This window comes from Anopheles maculipalpis, chromosome 3RL (genome assembly GCF_943734695.1).
Source record: "Anopheles maculipalpis chromosome 3RL, idAnoMacuDA_375_x, whole genome shotgun sequence".
Taxonomy (NCBI): domain Eukaryota; kingdom Metazoa; phylum Arthropoda; class Insecta; order Diptera; family Culicidae; genus Anopheles; species Anopheles maculipalpis.
The window spans coordinates 52,057,305-52,078,559 of NC_064872.1; the positions used below are offsets into that span (position 1 = coordinate 52,057,305).

General features: G+C 42.4%; 1 protein-coding gene across 1 annotated transcript; it reads left to right on the forward strand.

Moving 5' to 3' along the window:
• The first annotated feature begins 428 nt into the window (after positions 1 to 428).
• LOC126561372 (tripeptidyl-peptidase 2) lies at positions 429 to 6,974 on the forward strand. The gene is made up of 8 exons (XM_050217482.1): positions 429 to 848; positions 1,115 to 1,745; positions 1,816 to 2,739; positions 4,426 to 4,931; positions 5,005 to 5,110; positions 5,176 to 6,427; positions 6,510 to 6,693; positions 6,765 to 6,974. The coding sequence occupies exons 1-8, from the start codon at positions 429 to 431 to the stop codon at positions 6,972 to 6,974; spliced, it is 4,233 nt and encodes a 1,410-aa protein (XP_050073439.1).
• Positions 6,975 to 21,255: the final 14,281 nt, after the last annotated feature.

Genomic DNA, 21,255 nt, shown 5'->3' on the forward strand with positions numbered 1-21,255 from the left:
TCGAACTTTTTGTGAATACCGCAAAGTTGATTTTTTTCTTCTCCCCGAAAGATGCAAATGTTTGACAAATGACGTAGACGACGTATCAAACGTCAAAAAATGGGCCAGGTTGCGCAAGTGCTGTCTGCTGCTGACAGTAGCTAACCAACGCAATAGCAAATAAATTTGTAATTTTCTGCTAACGTTTTTGCTAAACTTTTTGGCTCCTGGAGTTTATAAAAATTGGGTTTGCTTGATGATAGTGATAAGAAAAATGATCAATATGGGTGTTTGTAGTGCAGACACGCACGCACGTGCTGCTCTACCGCGGTTATACGCGGCTACGTATAGGCGTAACGTAACGCATACATCGTTGTTGCGCTTAAAAATAGCGAATGTGTTGCGTGTAAATAAGGGAAAAAATCTACCCAGCTTCCGTTTGCTGATAAATGATACTGTCCACCATTGGAAAGATTTCCATCCGAAAAACAGTTGATCGAGTCTTTTGCTCGTCCCGGTCATCAAACAAACGGTGGTTACCTGAACTGAACAAGCAAAACAATTCCGGGGGGCATGAATCGGCATATGCGGTAGCTGCTTGTCAAACTGTCACCAGCGCGCAGCAAACAGCAAACAGATTCTGTAGGAAAAAGGCGAAGACTCTCGACACCAGCATAGTATCAGCTTCTAGTTTTGTGCGAAAGGAAATGGAAAGTGTTGTTGATGTAAAGTTTCCCGTAACATCCCTTGTACCGAAGAATGAAACTGGTGCGCTTAGCTTCATCCGGATGTATCCGGAGTACGATGGCCGCGACGTGACGATTGCAATCCTAGACTCCGGCGTTGATCCCCGGGCAAAAGGTTTAGAGGTAGGTAGGGTAGTACAGTGAGGATCGTTTCGGCCAGAGACGAAGCTGCGGGGAAGGAGTATCAAGTTTCGCAAATCATGCTGTGTCGCGAATTATACTGATATCATTCCTGTGGCATCAGTGTAATGCAAACAATGATGGGGTGTGCAATAACCTATTGTATCTTATGCTTTTATCTTTTTATTGCTATTTTTTCCTGCGTGTATCCCTCATCCGTTGTTCCGGATAATATGATTGTGGCACCTTCAACCGTTGAAACATGCTAGCAAGTACCGGGCGGTGATGTTAAGGTTATTGAACGTTTCGATTGTTCCGGGTGCGGCGATGTGGACACCAGCAAAACGGTCACGGCCAATCAGGATGGTACCATTGTGGGTCTTTCCGGCCGCAAGTTACAGCTGTCTTCTACAATGAAGTTGAAAAATACCGCCGGAACAGAGTATCGTGTGGGATTGAAGAGTGTGCACGATCTTTCGCCGTCTCGGATTCGGGAACGTATCTTGAGCGACCTGAAGGTAAAAACCTGGGACGATCGGCATAAGGTGGCAGTTAGCGAGGCGGCCAGAGAGCTGAGCGATTTCGAGGCCAAAATTCCTCCGACCGGTGTGAGCGGAAAGGAAAAACTGATGAAGGAAAATCTCGAGAGCACGCTCGAGTTCCTGAACACGTGCGATAAAAAGTTTACCGATCTAAAAACTTCGTACGACTGTGTGCTGTTCCCGACGAAGGAAGGCTGGATGGCGGTGATCGATACTACCGAGCGGGGAGATCTGGAAAATGCGGTTCACGTGGTGGAATACACCCGTTCCCATCAGGTCGTTAATTTGGACGATTTTCTGTCGATTTCGATAAACGTGCACGATGAAGGAAACGTGCTGGAAGTCGTCGGTGTTTGCTGTGAGTTACAAATGAAACAACAAATCCTCCATTTAGAGAAATGTATGATAATTTTGGTTTTATTTTCTAGCGAGTCATGGAACTCATGTTGCGTCAATTGCTAGCGGCTACCATCCCGACGATCCGGAGCTTAATGGCGTTGCACCTGCGGCTAAGATCGTCTCGCTAACCATTGGCGATGGACGGTTAGAATCGATGGAGACGGGAACGGCACTGGTTCGTGCCATTATTAAGGTGATGGAACTGTGTGAAGCTGGTCGGAAAATTGATGTAATCAACATGAGCTATGGAGAACACGGCCACTGGTCAAATTCGGGTCGTGTCGGTGAGCTTATGAGCGAGCTTGTAAATAGATACGGCGTGGTATGGGTAGCATCGGCTGGCAATCACGGGCCGGCACTATGCACCATCGGCACACCACCCGATATCAGTCAACCGAGCTGCGTTGGCGTCGGAGCGTACGTATCGCCGGAAATGATGGAAGCAGAGTACGCACTGCATCAGAAGCTACCTGGCAACGTATATACCTGGTCTTCGCGGGATCCATGCATTGATGGAGGGTTCGGTGTGACGGTTTGTGCACCGGGTGCTGCGATTGCTTCCGTCCCACAGTTCACCATGTCCAAAGCACAACTGATGAACGGTACCAGCATGTCGGCACCGCATGTGGCCGGATCGGTCGGATTGCTGATTTCGGGATTGAAGCAAAAGTCCGTCCCATATACGGCGTTCAGCATCAAGCGCGCCCTGTGGAATACGGCAACCAAAATCGATTACGTGGACAAGTTTGCGCAAGGAAATGGGTTGTTGAATGTTGGTAAAGCGTTCGACAATCTTACCACGTACGCTGGACTGCTGGAAAACAAACTTCGGTACGCTGTAACAGTCGGCACTAACAATGCGAAAGGTATTCATATGCGGCACGGTGTTCTTACAAAGGTGGAAGACTTTCCCGTCAACATAGAACCGGTTATGTTCAACGAAAAATATGCGGGTGAGTATGAGCTATGATCGCATGCCTTACAATTAGTGTTGTGCGTACTGAGTAAGAGTGAGTGAGTGATTTAAATCTTTCTTACGAGTGATTTAAATAAATTCCTCGCTAAGAGTTTTCACAACTCTTTTAGGGATCGAATCGCCAAGAATGTTTAAACACATTTGGAAAACTCTTATCAAACTCACTCTTCTTCTTCTTCTTGGTTTGCTCAGCGTTGAGCACGCCTCGTAGATATGGCCAGACATCGTCAATCTGTTTCCAGGAAACTCGGTCCAGGGCTGCAGTCCTCCATCCACGGCTACATTCGATCTACGACAGGTTTAACTCCACTTGATCCAGCCAACTGGATGGCTGTGCTCCTCTACTCCTCGTTCCGAACGGGTTCTTGGTAGTGCACGAGTCCGGCACTCTCATCACGTGCCCCAGATAACGTATTTTACCGGCTTTAACTACCGTCAAGATATCAGCACCACCAAACAGCTCAGCTAGCTCGTGGTCCATCCTCCTTCGCTACACGTCCTGCTCGCACACACCGCCAAAGATAGTCCTTAGCACCTGTCGTTCGAAAATGGCGAGTGCATATGCGTCCTCCGTCAGCATAGTTCAGGACTCGTCCCCGTAGAGGACTATCGGACGTATCAGTGTGCGGTATATTGTGCATTTCGTATGTTGTTGGAGCCTTATTGATCGCAGGAGTTTGTGGAGTCCATAGTAGGCACGATTCATTTTCGGATTTCGCTGCTTACGTTGTTGTCCGAAGTTACGATCGTACCAAGGTAGCAGAGCTCTTCTACTGATGGTCTGCTTCCGAGTCGGGCTCTATCAAGGCTCTATCGGGGCCATTTTCCACCGCCTGGGATATCTGCTGCATCAGTTGCTCGTTCGACTTTTCGAAGCTGCGCTTCTTGTCCTGGATGTGGATGCCAGTGGTCATTGAGGGACATCGCCTCGGTGGTGGTGTATTCCGGCAGCCGGCAGCGCGCTTGCGAAGTCCGTCGCTGCATCAGCCGATCTATGTTGAGCCTTGGGGTGGGCAGATAGCGCAGTTTATTGACGACGCACAGTTTTTTGGCGTAACTAAATCATAACCAGGAAATGGTTTGATTCGACGTTTGCTCCTCTATAGGTCCGTACGTCGATAATATCCGACGAGTATGCCTGGAATATGTCTGCTGTGGTGATCTCCAGGTGTAACTGAAGCGAGGTGCGTGCTGGAATAAGGTGCTGCGAGTAGTCCACAAGCCGAAGTCCGTTGACCGTCTGACATGAGCTTTAAAATCTATGACAATCTTGACATCGTGTTGTGGACATCAACTCCCTCTACAACTGCGTATAAAAACTGTCTTTATCGTCATCGGTGCTTCCAATGTGCGGATGTTGCACATTGATAATGCTCAGATTGAAGAACCTTCCGCCGATCCTCAACCTGCACATCCTTTCATTGATCGGTCACCACTCGATCACTCGTTTTCGCATCTTACCTATGACCAGAAATGCCGTACCGAGTTCATGCCTTTCTCTACCGCTCCACGACTCCCAAAAGAGTTGTTATAATAATAAACTTCCAGCAGGGAGTGAGTCAAAGTGAATTAATTCCTTAAAAAGAGTTGTTATTCTCATCAGTACTTACGATGTACGATTTCGTGTTCTCATGACATTACGTGTTCTTTCTTGTCTTTGCAGAAGTGGCCGACAAGATCAATTTCAACGTGCGCCTAACGCTCATACCAACGGAATCTTGGATTAGTTGTGGCAATTATCTCGATCTCTGCTACTCAGCGCGCAAGATAAACGTTAAGGTGGATCCGTCCGGATTAGCGCCGGGAGTGTACAGAGCGAGCGTGAAAGCTTACGATTCTGCCTGTCCCGAAAAGGGCGTTTTGTTCGAAATCCCGGTCACAGTGGTACAGCCACACGTAGTTGATCCTAAGTCGAATGAGTTTGTGCGCGGCGATCTGCCAGTCGATTGCAAACCGCACACCATTATACGGGACTTTATCTTGGTGCCGAAGTATGCGACCTGGGCTGTCATTGAGATGCGTTCGGCCGATTCGAACGATGCCGTGGGAGGTAAATTTTTCCTACACACGCTTCAGATCCTGCCGATGAAATTCTGCAAGGCGATGGAGATGCAAAAAATATTGCCGGTCAATGGTATCACTCCGACGGTGCAGCCTGTAAGGGTAGAGGTAGGTTGGATTTTGCAAGAAGAAGCGTTTTGCTTAAAGTTGCAATATTACGAACCTTTAATTTTATTTGCAGGGAGATCATATAATCGAAATCTGTATTGCCAAGTTTTGGTCAAATTTTGGAACGCTGCCACTGCGCTATTCGGTGAAATTCCACGGAATAAGCCCATTGAATGGATGTAGGCATTTAAAAAGAAAGCGATTTAAATGTATCAGCTAGTAACATGTGCTCTTATCCTTCCAGCGGTAATGCATAGCGCTAGTGGGATCCATCGTATTGATCTAACCGCACTGGGCAGTGAAGAAGTGTATCCGGTAGTTTCGCTAAAAACAGCTGCATTGGTTTTAAAGCCATCGGAAACCAAGGTGACTCCACTAACTGCGCGCGATGTTATCCACCCGGCGAGGCAAATCTATCAGACTCTCATTACGTACCAGCTGCATTTGGCAAAGGGTTACGAGGTAGCCTTCTACACGCCATTGTTCAGCAACATTCTCTATGAGAGTGAGTTTGAGTCACAGTTCTGGATGGTGTTCGATGCGAACAAGATGATGGTTCGCTGTGGAGATGCGTACTCGTACGACAAGTACGAAAAGGTGGAAAAGGGTGACTACACCATCCGTTTGCAGGTGCGCCACGAGAAGAAAGAGTTGCTCGAGAAGTTGACGGAAGCGAACATGATCGTTAACTTCAAGCTTGCCAGCAACAGTCTCTCGGTGGACGTGTACAAATCGTACAACCAGGTGCTGTCGGGTGCGAAAAAAATGATCAGCTGCTTCGTGGCGGCTGGTGTATGTCGTCCCATCTACCTAGCACCGATTTCTAGCGAGAAGCTACAGAAAGCTTCCATACCGCCACAGTGCTCTTGGCTAGAGGGCAGTATTACGTACGCGAAGGAGGACATAATAAAGAAGTGTGTTTCGCACAGCTTCCAGTACATACTGACGGAGGGTCCTCCGGCAAAGAAGAGTTCTACTGCCGCCAGCAATACGGTCCCCACCACAAATAGCGTTACTAACGGAAACAATCTGGCTGGTGGAGGTTCGAACGGCACCGGCAATAATGTTGTTACCGCATCGAATGGAACTTCCAATGGTGGTCTTACGAATGGTACGCCACCGAAGGAAAGCCGAAGCAAATGGGATGAATATTGTGAAGGATTGCGCGATTACCAGACGGCGCAGATAGCAAAATTGGATTCGGAACATGCCGAGAATCTATATCAAGCGCTACTGAAAGATAATCCCAACCATCTAGCCGCTCATTTGGCGATGGCCGATCACTTTGATAGTAGCGAATTGAAGCAAAATCTGCCGTACGCATTTATGAAATCGTTCGATCTTTCGGATTCTGGACCGGCGACACTGTTGAAGGTGAAGTTGCTGCGTATCATCGAGCTAACAAATTTGGTGGTGAAGGAAACTGATCAGAATGCACTTTTGGCGTACTACGGCATGAAGGTTGACAATCGACCAAACGCTGCAAAAATTAAAGTGTACGTGTTCGTTTGCTGACGACAGTTCTTTCAATTCAAACTTAAGTTTTTGTTCACTAATGACTTTCTTTCTTCTAAATAGTCAAATGGACAAACAAAAGCAGCTCCTAGTGGATGCCTGCCAGCGTAAGTTCGTGGCCTTGTGCAAGCTGAAGATTTTGCAGAATTTGTTCGATGCACAAGACGTGAGCCAACCGGACTATACCGAGGAGCTGGATCAGCTGTATGGTGATGTGGGCAAGTTTATTGAATACTCCGATTCGAAGGTACGAGATGCGAGGGAGGCGCATTGGATGGGAATCGTTTTAATCCTTTTTTATTTGCATCTACATTCTAGGTACTGTTGTTATCGATTTGGCACGCATTTTCTCTAAAGCAGTATGGTCGCATGATCAAGTATTTAAACAAACAGTACGAGGAAAAGCTTAGCCGCGACATCCTGGAGGAAATACGTGCCGTTGTCGATGAGAAGAAGTGGTCGCACGTGCATCAACAGCTATCGAAAATAATCGTATCCTCCAACCCTCAGGGATATCGACTTTTCTAATGTGCTATTTTGCTAAAGACGGTTCACCTTCAACTGGATAGAAATTTCGCGTATTTGATTATAATGCAACTCTTGAAATGTTCTCTGACAGTTGATTTATTAAGCTTAAATAAATCAATCTTTCAACTTTATTGTGTTTCATAAAAGCGTCGTTTTACAATAAATAAAGACTGCGAATCGACCGTTTGTATTGTCTCTAGTATTAACAATGGTGTGTTTCGTTTTTCTTTTATCATAATTTAATTTGATTTTGCAATAATGGATGCCCTTATCACGATGTTTGCATTGGCTTGTTTTGTGTGATCAGCACTTGAGCGCATTGAAACTGCAACACGAATATTTTCTTGAAGGACTAGACAGTTGGAATTCCTTGGCGATATATCTAGTATTGTGTCCAAAGCCTTTAATAATTAACAGTTCGTTGAGAAATACTCGCAATGTACCCTGTTTCAACAACCGAATATAGTTGATTACATAGCAAATCATCATCAATCTGATGTACTCCGTTGTGAAATATAAGCGTGGATGTCGATAAATTAGCAAAAGGTTAGGATTAACAGTTGCCCTTCAGTTTGTTCATTGTAGTCAAACATGCTGGAAAACACATCTTAAATAATTAAAAAGCTTACAGTCATAACGTTTAATTTGTCCTATCAATCATGGTCTTGCTTAACATAGTTTAATTATTTTTTCCAGCTTAGTAAAATGTATCGCATTCAATAGGGGTTACTATTATGTACGAAACTTTAATAGAAAATAAAATGACTGGTTAGGAAATCATTTCGAAAGTCCAAAATATCTGATAAATTCATTAAATTAAATAAATTTAAAAAACATACCTTATTACTCCTTACATAACGAATTTTATTCGACATGTTAAAAGCATCATATGAAAGAATTCTCATCTGTCCTTCTTAAATGTGTAAGTTTAATGTAGACAAATACAAAACTTTTCAAACGTTTCAAAAAAATCAATATTAAAATTTAGTTGATAGACGTTCCTTTTATTACAGACTTGTTATTTAACGACATTTTTAGCCAATTTTTCCAACCTAATAGATGAAAACTAAACAAAAAATCTGTAGAATCGAAAAAGATTTCATTTTAATCAGCAAAAGGTGGTTACAATATTTTATGCGATGCTTTAAAATTGGTAAAAGGACGTATGTTTTGGTATTCGATGTTATTTTTATGAATATATTTATATTTTATTTTTATCTATTTGCATTTTATGTGGGACGGGAAACTATTGTTTAGGGATGTTTGATTAAGGGAGTTGTATTGCTATTTCTTCTCGAGGAAAATAGCAGAGGTCATTGAACTTTATATAGTTTTAGAAGTGTGTTTAGAAGGCGAAAAACAATTGTCAAAGAAACCAGATTAGCAAATCATGTCCTAAAACGCAAAAAAAAACATCATTCACTGTTGCCTTACGTTAAGTTCATGACTCTAATGAGACACCATAAATAACTACCCCCGTTACTAAAAGTTCAACGATGCCCGGTCATTTATGTATACAAAGCGTATAGCATCGTCCACTTGAGCATGATGTAACGACATGAACAGGTCACCAACCCGTTTCCAGGAAACTTGTTCCAGAGCTTAATCCGGTATCGTATCGTTTCATTTACGTTGGTCATTCTTTTGCTCTACATTGTCTATTCCCTCACACATCCTATATGAGGTAGCATGGATAGTTCTCAAAGTTGTAGAATTTCTCTTCTACCTTTTCAGATCATCACCAGCAACTTGTGCTCTAACACACGGATTGACGAATTCAGTCACCATGTTTTGTCGGTTCATCCAGCCAGGTACGCTCAACTAGACCGAACTGATGATCCCATTGGGCAAGTCGGTAAAAGACAGATTAAGCGAAAAGTACATCGTTTTTATACATGCAGGGCTATGAAGACCACACGTCCCATTCTAGTACCCGATTTTCATTGGCATGATCAAGCTGTTGTTTGAACGACTGTCTGGATAAAAGTATATTAAACAACATAACTCGATTCGTTGAACATTGTACACTTAAACAAAATTAAATGGTCTTCTCGCTTTGTGCGTTACTCGTCGAAATGAGCCCGGATTCAGTAGACTTTAGAAAAAAAATATCAATACGACCTTATTCCAGAGCAGTGGCGTGTTTAACCAGAGCAGCGGATTAAGCAGATTCAATGTGATAGGCGCTCCAATAGGGTATCCGAGCATCCAAAGATAATTTAGAAGAATCAGAGCTTCAGTACACTTTAAGAAAATTATACTTATGACACTGGACATGACATGATACTGGAACAGAGATTCCAGAAACAATTGTGGACTATAGATTGGTCGACAACAATTGCAACAAGCGAGTTGTGCTATTACCGTGTTTAATTTTTAACAGTTTTTTATGGCACCATAGCAAACGGAATGACGACGCGTTTTGCAATGGTCTAAACAACATAGGACCTCAGTAATTACCACTAAAACGGTTGTTCTTGATACCTCAGGAATTGACAACTAATGCCCTTGTACGTGTCTACAGTAATAGTGACGTGTATCAAAGACCATAGAGTGACACATAAAACAGTTTGATCCGTTCGAAGGCAGTAGATTAACTTTTCCTCGTTGCTGCACGTGTAATTGAAGTTTCAAAAGTGCAAAAAAAGAAGTATGATTTATGAATTATTTCATTGTTTGGCCGCTGCTTCGAGTTGTTTCCTTCTGCCGGCCAGTCGGTAAAGGTTGCCACAAGCACTATTCGAATGGCCATCATTAGTTGGAAAGGTGAAGAAGAAACTTCTCGTCCCGGGTCTTACCATCTGCATAGCTGTCCTCACACAGGAGGGAGACTAGGACACTAGCAGCGTGGCAGGAATAGAAAGGAGGGATGCATAATATAGCGAAATATGGTTGCAGTTGGTAATAGCAGTTCGGGGAGACGTGAGAGTCGTTGCAGCTGCTGCGTCAAGAACGACCGGTCCTAGAAATGTCCACTTCACGTAGGCAAAAAAAAAGAGGTTCCCTTGAGAGTTGCTTTCCGCTTTCCTTTAGTGACAAGCACTGTACGGGTGTGTTTTAATGATCGTCTTTTGCTTCTGCCTATTTGTAAACTTTTTTACACATCCTTTGCTACCATCGGGCCGCAGCCATCAGGTGATGGAGAGAGTGAGGGTATGGATTCACATCGGGCTTATTTCTTTTCCGTGGAGTTGTAGCCAACGAATGCGCGTTCTGTGTCAACTGCATCGGAGCATTCTTGCATGGGAAGCAGGGAGAATCCGGTGGCCACTGAGGGTGGTTTGTACTGTGTGGAGCCCAGTCGAAAATGAAAAGTTTCACTCAGTTCACAACACGTATTGCTTGTGTTCGCAGCTAGCTAGACAACATCGGGATACCGTCGTCATCTGCATCTGTCAGTTAAAAGCTGGTCGGCCAGGAAAATTTCGCAGTTTCGTTTAGTTTTGTTCCCGGTTTTGTTGTGGAAGCACATTCGTTCATATTCGCCTGTAGCACGAAACCAACATCGTTGCAATTTCTGAAAGGTTTTCCATTTTTATTAGTTTGGCTTCAGTTATTATTGTGTGGTGCAGTTCCATTTTTTTCCCCTACCCTTTGCTTACACTTGTTTTCGCGATGAGAAAAGTTGTGCTACTCTAAGTTGGATTTGTGCTGCGAGCAACGGTTACGACCAGCTGATTATACAGTATGCTGCTCATTTGGTTGCTTTAACTTGGCGGTGGCATGGCTGTGTCAGAGCATACCTGTTGCATTTTCCAGTGGTCAGTTGCCTTGCATCGGCCGGTAGCGGTGCTGTGTGGAGTGAATTGTGGTGGAAAAAGCTTTCAGCTAAATTATGTGTTCGCCACTGGGGATGTTAAAGAATGTTCATAGGTGTTAAGATATTACCTGGGTGCTTTTGGTGTGGATTGAGTGGAGAGGATGGACTATCATTAGCAGAAAGGACTCTATGGCTGATGTCTAGAACAAGGAAACAGATGTTGTTGAACATGATTTGAGAACATACTAAGAATTTGTTTATAAAATGTTAGCATTACAAGATCGACTGTTACTGTTAATTTTTGCTTTAAGCTGTCTTTCTAAGCAATTTAAGTTGTTTTTCATCACATCTACTTTCTGTACAACCTGTAACTAATAAACTTCCATATGAATATCAGTGTGCAACAGTAGCGTTTATCGATCCGACAAACTATATTTTCTGATCCAGTCAATATGCATCTGCTGACAGGAAATGCAACGAGTGAATAATTCATGCTAATACCTCCAGCAGTTGGAGCGATGCATTGAAATTAGTTTCTGATATCTGTTTGATACGATCGAAAGCACAAGACAATGATTAGCTCGTCGCAATTGTAGAGCCTTTTTTTCAACCAACATTGTGGTGAAGAACTATAAACTTTGCTGCTGCGCACTGCACTTATTTTCCATTTCAGGTGAAATATTTTTAAAACGTACATTAGCAGAAAATAATACGCAGTTAGTGGCGCCCTTAAGGATTTAATTTACATGTCGATTGCACATTTCGTTCGCTTTCCTTTTTTGTGTGTAAGGGTGTGTAAGTGTAGGTGGTTGTACGTGTGTGTATGATCATTCGATCCATGTAAAGTGCAACTTATGATAGCGGTAGCAATCTTGGTCAGTAGCGAACGTGTAACAGCAGCGAGTTGAACGTGATATTTACATAAATGATGGTTCCTCTCGATCCTATGGGACCACCTGTGGTGAATGGTGGTGGCGGTAACGGCACTAATGGTGCTGGCGATACATCGGCCGTACCGAACAGCTACGGTATTGCGACTATCAGTACGAACGCGTCGTTTCGAAGGCGCGATGACGAATATCGGAGCAAAATAATGGGAAGTAAGTATCCTTTCCCACTGAGTGCCGGCGCTGATGGAATGCAAATGTTGCAGCATTTTGGGCGGAAGGTGGCAACAACAAAACAACAGCAAACCCATTTGCATTCCATTGCAACTAATCTATTGTTTCGGTTCTCTTTTGTTGCAATTCCAATCACAAAGCAACGGTGCGGAATTATGGTGAGTGATTTTATGTTCGCTACCTTTCAAATGGTGTAGATTAGTTTTTGTTTCGAGTCTATTTTCCACAAAAGGGTTCAACAGTGGGCGTTGCATATTATTCATGAACCGTGTACTACTGCACTCGTGCTTAAATGGTCAATTTTTTGAATGAAGGCAGTTGAGTTTAACACTAACATCTCAATTTTACATCAATCCTATTATGAAGCAAGCCTTTTGTCTTTTGTACAAGTCTTTTGTACGTTGAATATTTTTATAACTCGAATTAGAACAGTGAATCTTATGAAAAAGCATGTATTGTTTAAATATTTAAATTTTGCTTCATTTAACTTAATTTAAATTGAGTAAAAACTACAAATTTTGTAAATCTGTGTTTTTTTTTTTATTGTAATGTAACATTTATTACATATATGTAGTGGTTGTAGCGGTAACGTTTGGGGCGGCCCGGTGGTATAGGCGACAGCGGCGCCGGTCTTCAAACGGTAGGACTGGGGTTCAAATCCCATCCGGTCCGTGCCCCGTAGTGAGTACTGACTAACCAACTACGTGGTATCGGCAGTCTAGAAAGCCATTTCGATGGCCGCCGGCATGACCTTGAAGAAGAAGTGTTTGTAGCAGCACATAGTTTTGTTTACTGCGTAAGGGATCGAGAAAGTTTATAGAAAACATTTTTTTACACATTTAAATCATACTTTGATTGAAACCATACTTGAATAGAACGGTTCTATTTTGATTTGAATAATACGTGCAAGTCTATGTCCAAAGTCTGAACACAGCAAGACCGAGATTTAAATCCCATCCGGACCGTTCTTCCGTAGTGAGGACTATCCATTAGAGCCTTTAGATGGCCTGTGTGACCTAGGCGATCGTTAAGCCCATAAAAGGAAGAAAAAGAATTCATCGAAGTCTCCGCTTTCCTGGGCCAAACTATGGAACTATGGTGATCCAGTGACCGAGTGGTAGCGGTGCCGGTATTCACATGGTAAGATTGTATATCAAACCCCGTCCGGGCTGTCTCCCTGTATGCGCAAAACGGACTTTCTACAGCTAAGGAAAAAGCCACAAATGGCTGGCCGAGAACTGTGAGAAGACGAATCGAAAAGAATTGCATCCCCGTTTTTTGCTGTGTTTAATACCCAGCGACGCTATCTTTCAGCCGCTGAATCAGTGTTCAGACCTGGTTTTATACCATAAACGCACTTTGTCTCAGCATTGAATATCCTACTATTCGGGGTAATTTGGGGTAATTTGGACATTAATTTGCACTCCCTGATTTCATCCCGAGTCAGGACAGAGTCCCGTAATAAATTAAATCCTTAACAACAATCCTCGATACTACTTACGGCACAGCGCCCATGTCGATCAATGCCACGGCAAACGGCTAAGAAGGTTTTGGACAGAGTTCCTGACAGGTGTTTGTGAGTGCTGGCACTATAAAGGTTCTATAAAACTTCTTCCGTTTGTACGTAATAAAGTTATGTTAAGGGTTTCCAAAACGTGTTCCAGTCTTTAAGAAGCGTTTCCGCTTCTGCTACACTAAGATGTAGAAAGTGTTCATGAAGATATTGCTTGTTTTCAAAAAATCATGCACAATTAGAAAAATACAGGTTTATGGATTCCATTCTCGATTAATGGCGCTTACTTGCATTACAACCTATCAAACAATCAATAATTGAAACATACTGCCTTGAAGCAGAACAACTCATCAACGACGATTCACATAAAACAATCATACGCGTTGGTGCATGCTTTGTCTAGTTTAGGGATTCAATTTATAATTTTGTTTGAATAAAATGAGTTTATTTATATATTACAAAAGATCACAGTTTTATGCCTTACTTACTGTAAACTTGTCATGTCTCTCATATTGTGCTTTACTTATATTTTTTAGTCTTACCATACATACCATGTGGTGGAGAAGAAGAATTTCGGAATTTATAATCGCGACGAGAACTTTCGTTAAACGTGATTGCTAGCTGTGCGGACCAATATCTTTCTTTTATTTGACTGTCCAGGCAGTCTGAAGATTCTAGATGAAAATCTCTTCTTACTGAAACGTTGGAGACATCGAGGCCTTACCTTTGGAAAGGGGATTCTCGATGCTCATCGGCGGAGCAAGTCTATTAAGGCGACTTTGGATATTCAGAAGAAATATCCCTTACATGCATGTTGGAGGTTTGAGGCCTTACCTTGGGTAGGGGGACACTCAAACCTCTAGAAAGAATTGAACGTAAGGTTTAGCTTGTTGTACCTTCTCTCTAGACTGCTCTCTAGATGGCTCCCTAGATCGCTTTATTTATACCAAATTCTTACAATAGTTTTTCGTTTTTTGTAACCAAAAATAATTTCTTAGTGGTTTTTCTTTTTTTTATTGCATTTTGTACAAAAATATTTACGTAAGCACAAAATGTCTCGCAGTGCGATCGACTGTTGCACTTGCATGAAATGTGTCGCTATTATTGAACTGATCGATCGGAGCGGTACGATCGTTTGCTGAGTCTGCCTAAAATGTGCCGGATATCATGAAGTTACTTGTTTTTTGTTTTATTGTTTTGTGTTGCTGGCTACTGTCTGGACTCGATGGTTGTTTTGAACTGATATCGTATTGTATTGCGTCAGTGTTTGAATATTCATGTTAAGAAGCGCGTGGTCAAAATAGCTGAATGTACATTTCTTACGTTCTTGGCTAATGCAGATTATTTGTTTGATTTGATTTGTAAGGCTTGTTGTATGCGAGATAATGTATACTTCGAACGAGACATAATTTCATCATACAAAACTCATGAATAACATAAAAGAGTAATCAATTGTATAATTTTCATTATTTTTTTTGGTCATTTGATAAAAAAAAACATAAAAATACATGACATAAGAGAGAAGTTCCATTTCATTCCTTAATGCATGTCTATAATTTTTTTTAAATGTGATAATATCTCCGAGTACTTACTTAAAATTGCATAAAATACTCCAATTATTTCCTTTCTGTTTAAATAGAATACTTTCAATTTTTCAACGTCTCAAAGTTTGCATATATTTCAATATTAAATATTGGTCAAATTACAATTTTCTTTAATTTGTGCAATATTTTTCATGGAATCATTCCTCATTCATACACATAGAGCACGAGCAACTCGTTTCTCGTTAGAGATAATGAGGATTGACTAGAAATAAATGAGAAGTCAAAAAACCGTTGCTCATTATGCTGGTTTATAACGAAGTGTTCCACCAGTAAAGGTTGCTTTGGCGAATGGTGTTCCTGCAATTTGATGTCGTGCTATCTTACTTCTGCTAAAACTGGATAGTGTTCCAAGCATTGGGATGCTTTCGGTACGGTTAGATGGGAATAGGGCAGATAACAGACTCAGTTTCCGGTCCGTGTGTCGAACTGACGACTGAAGATAGGATTTCCGAAGTACTTTTGTCCGGATGGAGCAATACAGCGGTACAATAAGTACTGACATTCAATTGGAAAAAGTCACAAATATAGAGAGGCAAAGCAAGCACACGAGCGTTTACGGTACGCTCCGAACACTTATCACCTTCAAGACATGGCCACTTTCCCATACCCATTGGCTGGGCCGTGTTGTGGTGCTTGGTCACGGCTAGCAAGCTTGTCAGCACCGAACAACAAACCTGCAGTGGTAAAGTAATGAGTTTCAGGTTTCAACGGTCGCACACACTGGTGGGAACGTTTCCAAAGTATTATGGGTGCCTAAGCCATTGTAGCTACAAGAAGCCATTAACAGTCGAAAAAGGTCCTTGCTGTTGGGGCCACCGGTTGAGAGTTCGACATTTGTAAAGACTGACGTCGTGTTAAGGGTGAACTGTAGGAAGGAACTGCGTACGCGATACCAGATTCTTGTGAATGGGAAGGATACACTTTTGTTAAACATGCTTTTGGGTTGCGTAGTCCTGTGTGTGAAAGTGTGTTTCTTTGCGTAATCGTTCGATTAATTCAATGATATGCTTCGGATTCTTTTTTCTTCGTTACACTCAATAACCAAAATCAACCCTGACAGGAGTGCTTGGAGAACTTTTGTCCAAGGCATTATCGGTAAATTTGCATACTCATTTTGCATGGTTATGTACAATTATCCCTGGCCAAGTGCTTTTTACGAAAGTAACCGTTACTTTTATATTTAACTATCGAAAGTTTTGCCCATATTTATATGACATAATAGCAGAATTTATCACAGAAGAATGTATCAGACCGAGCTGTGTACTAAAACTGCTATAAAGAAAGTAGCTCCTTGTAACTATTTATAAAATTGCAATTTAAATTGTATATTATGCTTCCTATCTGCAAATAAACATTCTGAAAAGAGATTATGTAAATTATTTTAACTTAGCCCACTTTTTTCCTATTTTTCCATGCAGTTGTTGCCAAAAAGAAGTTCGTTTTCATATTTGTGAAATACACGCTCTAGGCAAATCTGCAAGGCAAAGTATACAGTTTTTCCACACTGCTGGTCAATTTTTGTCAGTCTGAAAGCGAAAAGATGAAACGATTTGTGACGCAAAACGACCGAGGCAAAATCAAAAACGCTACCCCAGGAATTTTTCAATCTCATTTTCATATTTGAAACTCTGAGGAAATGCACTCACGGACGATAGTTAGGGTCACAAGTCAGCAAGAGTATTCCGAATTCAGCTCGATACGCTTGTACTGTTTTGGGTGACTTTTGTTCGTTTGGTTTGAAGTTTGTTTGATCTTGTAGCATCAAGTCCTGTAGGCATTCGGGTTTAGCAAAGACCAATGCAAGAAGATAACTCTTGTGTGAGTACAACAAATGCTTTTTATTGGTTTATCCTCTTTGTGGGTTGGTTTCGAGTTGCTCCAGGCTGAAACGGTTGATCGATGATTCGGTTGTGGTGCATGTCCATCTTTTCGTAGATTGCCATCATCGAGCTTGGATGCCATACTGTTGGGTGAAGATGTCAACCAGTTCGCTGAGGGTGAACTTGTGAAAGGATGTCGGTAAAATCAATAAAAATCTTCAATATCGGGATCAAGAGTAGCTTATAGCGCAAAGTGTTGACCTATCACTTTCATCCAAATCGTGATGAAGAAGGTCATGGTTTTAATTGAGCACTCGACCTTCCTTGGTTTCCTGCTGTTTCCAGCACTGACCGGCTTTGTTTTATTTTCTAGGTTAGTTAGAATAGATCAAAGCGTAGATAGTAAAGAACAACTTTAACGCAATTTTTGCATTCTCAGCCACTGCATAAACAAGGCTCTAAATTTGAGAAGGCAATAATAGAACATGCCACAAGGTATTCTGTTTGTTTTTACTTCTATCCCTAAGCATCGTGTACCGTACGATGGCTAACATTTAAGTAAAATAGTTGAGAACAGGTCTCAAAATCCGTCACGAGTACGTGCCGCTTTTGCTCCGGCTTGAATGAACCTCTCAGGTTTTCTGCGAGCGCATCACGTTTTTGAAACTTTTATCGTTCACTGGGGAAAACAATGAAATCTTATAGGTTGGACATCGTTGCAAGGAACGCAAAGCAATGCTTTGGTACGATTTCATTTTAAACAAGGACTCTTAACGGCTAAGGAAGGAGAACAGGAAAAGAAGTTGGATCTTTCTCTTGGGAGGTTTGCAGTTGCAGACTTATACAATCCCGCTGGTGTTGATAACTATTTGCATGGTTCTTCTATGTATACATTGACGACGGTTAGTGTATTATCTGTCTGTTAAGCTGTCAGATTTGCATGAAGCATGAAACTATTTCCGAAAGAAAAATGTAGAAACTTTTTTGACATGACAACTGAAATAAAAGCCTTAGAAAGACGGTTACGCTATTCATCGTCGCTCGACATCTGAAAAGGTTTCTGTTTTCAGTTGACTATGGCATGTTATGTTTTTGTGATGTTAATTATAGAGAGTATTAACAAAAAAGGAGTCAACGAGAGTCCAAATGATTTGTCACTATTTTGAAAATAATCCCTATTGATTATCTTGGTAATCACTCGATTTTTTATCTAAGCGATTCATATTCTTCGGTAATTTCTACGTACTAAAAGAACCGTGAATAGTTTCACAAATCTTTTTCCACGTCTGTGCACTAAACAATTGAAAAATATAACCCTATTTCGCATAAGCCAAGTCCCTGAAATTGTCAAAATAATGACAATTTTTTTTTTTGGTGAGCCAAATTGCCAAATTAGAATTTTTATCCCGGTATTTTCATGAATAAATGCCTTATCAATATGATTATAGAATTTGTTCAACACAAGCGGTGTGAACAATACGGCACTGGACCGTCATCATTAATTATAAATAAATAAATAAAAAAATTCATAAATAATAGCGAAAGGGTAGAACTATGTTGAAAATACATAGAAATTGGTGGATTTGGAATAGTTCATCACCAAACTGTCATGCACAAATTGAAATAAATTTAATCAAAAGAAATCTCTGATTCAGTGCTCCTCCTTTACGATGAAGGAGCTTGATAAACTCTTATTCTTCTTCTTCTCCTCTTGTTCTTTTTGGCTTAACGACCTCTAAGGTCACGCCAGCCATCGAATGGCTTACTTGACTTACCGATACCACGTAGTTGGATAGTCAGTCTTCACTACGGGAGAACGGTGCTTTTGGATTTGGATTGGATTTGATTTGCGGTCCTGTCGTGCAAAGATCGGTGCTGCTGTCGCCTCCACCACAGGGCCGCCCCGATAACAGTTACAATTAAAATTATGTCTAAAATTGGGAAAGACTTGGAAGTTTTCATTATTTATGCAGAGTTTTTGTTTTAATGCAGACCTTTCCCTACAAGTCCCTACAACTTCATCATCATCATGTTGGCCTGCTCTTTAAAAGAGCACGTCGTCGTGACATAGCCCGGTCAACAATAGATTTACAGGAAACTCGATCCCTGGCTGCAGCTTCCCATCCATGTAGGCACCCAAACTCCGACAGGTCACCCTTCACCTGATCCAGCCAACGAACTCCCCGAAGCCTCGTGCCGAACTGGGGGTCGCTGACGAATACCTTCTTGGCGGGGCATGAGTCCGGCATCCTCATAACATGCCCCAGCCATCGTATCCTGCCGGTCTTTGCTACCGTCAGGATGTCCGGTTCTCCGTAAAGCGCAGCAAGCTCCTCACTCCATGCTCGAACACACTGCCAAAGATGGTCTGGATGATGCGACGCTCAATAACGTCAAGAGCGTTAGCATCCTCCGCTCGGATGGTCCAAGACTCGTGGCCATATAGGACCACCGGGCGAATCAGTGTGCGATATATCTCACATTTTGTGCGGTTTTGAAGTCTTCTGGATCTCAGAAGATGGTGAAGCCCGTAGTAGGCACGATTCCCTTGATCAATGTGTCTCCGGATTTCGCTGCTGACATCGATTTCGTTGCGTGACATCCGGCAAGCAGGTATTTCGTCTTCGTCGCATTGATCATCAATCCAATTCTTGCTGCTTCACGTTTCAGACGGGTGTACTCACTCACTTTCGCTGTCGTCTTGCCAACGATGTCAATGTCATCCGCGAAGCCATGAAATTGAAGATAGAGGTAGAGGTAGAGGTAAAGGTAGAGGTAGAGGTAGGTAGAGAATCGTGCCCCGGATATCGTTGTCTAGCACCGCGCTTCATATGACACCTTCCAATGCTATATTGAACAGTAGACAGGAGAGTCCGTCCCCTTGCCTTAGACCCCTGTGAGATTCGAGCGTTTCCGACAACATTTTTTACATAGCTCATTTCGATCTATGGTTTCGTAGGCCGCCTTGAAATCGATGAACAGGTGGTGCGTAGGGATCTGGCGCTCTCGGCACTTCTGGAGGATCTGCCGAAGAGTGAAGATTTGGTCGGTGGTGGATTTGCATCCAACAAACCCCGCTTGGTAGCTGCCGACGAATTCTGTAGCAGGGGGGGGGGGGGGGTGCAAGTCTGCAGAACAAGATCAGGGACAGGGTCTTATAGGCGGCATTAAGGACTAAAATCTGTCGCACTTTTTGTAGACTGGGTAAATGACGCCCAGTTTCCACTCCTCCGGCAGTTCTCCCTGTTCCCAGATTCGCGTTAGCAGCATGTGCATTTCGACGGTAAGCTTCTCCAGCCCCATCTTGAAAAGCTCAGCTGCCAGTCCATCACTACCAGCAGCCTTGTTGCTTTTAAGCTGCTGGATGGTGATAGAAATCTCATCCAGAGAAGAATTTCGTATTCTGCACTATTGCTGTCACTGATGTTGTTGCTGCTGTGTTGCTGCTGCTGCTGCTTGCTCGTTCTACTTCATGCATCAACCTCTCCTGTCTCTGCTCCGTTCAGGTGTCCTTCGAAGTAGCATTTCCACCTTTCGATCACCATCCGCTCGTCTGTCGGGAGGTTTCCGTCTGCGTCCAGATTGAGCCTTGGGGTAGGCTTGCTCCGTTGGTTGTTGACCACGGAGAGTTTCTAGCGCAGATTTACCATTACCAGGAAATGGTCCGAGTCGACGTTTCCGCCTCTGTACGTTTTCACGTCGATAATATTCGAGAAGTGCCTTCCGTCTATTAAAACGTGGTCGATCTGGGAATAGGTTTGTAGTGGTGATCTCCAGGTGTAGCTAAACCTAACCTAGCCTACAACTAGGAAAATGTATTAGGAGTTTAATCTACTTGATGAAATAGGATATACACTAGGTAGATTGATTTTATTCTTTAATAATCTTCTTACGGAACTGTAACCTTCAAATGACTCTGGCTCGCTTTTCTGGACTTTCTGACTTGCAATTTCGCCATCCTAAGCCATCCTGTGTGCGTTGGGAAGGAATGTAACGGGCTTCAAAACCCCCTACTGTTGGAAAGACTTAACGCATAGATACCGCCGTAACATAAATCTATTACATACGACTAGCACTTCATGCAATAGAATTATTATTTCTTTTTCTTACAATAAAAATTAAAAGAGTAATTTGTAAGGGAAGGATTATTTTGATGTTTAGGAAATACAAGATTTAGTTTGGCACATCTTCTCCTTCTTGGCTTAAAGATCTTCTTAGGTCACGCAGACCATCGAATGGCTTACTAGACTTGCTGATACCATGTGATACCAATTGGATAGTCAGTCTTCACTACACGGAAACGGTTCGAGTGGAATTAGAAACCCCGATCCTGCCGTGTGAGGATAGGCGCCTTTGACGCCTCATCACCGGGCTGGTAGGGCAGTATTGCACATACGCTCTTTAATTGTTCTTAATAAGTGAATAGGTTCCACACCTTACATTAAACTTTAATAACTGCCTCA

Excerpts from the sequence above, each read along its gene's own strand:
- LOC126561372 (XM_050217482.1), top strand. The coding sequence starts at position 429 with ATGATACTGTCCACCATTGGAAAGATTTCCATCCGAAAAACAGTTGAT. Across the intron at positions 849-1,114 it reads CCCGGGCAAAAGGTTTAGAG|CAAGTACCGGGCGGTGATGT; the intron begins GTAGGTAGGGTA and ends GAAACATGCTAG. Across the intron at positions 4,932-5,004 it reads TGCAGCCTGTAAGGGTAGAG|GGAGATCATATAATCGAAAT; the intron begins GTAGGTTGGATT and ends TTTTATTTGCAG.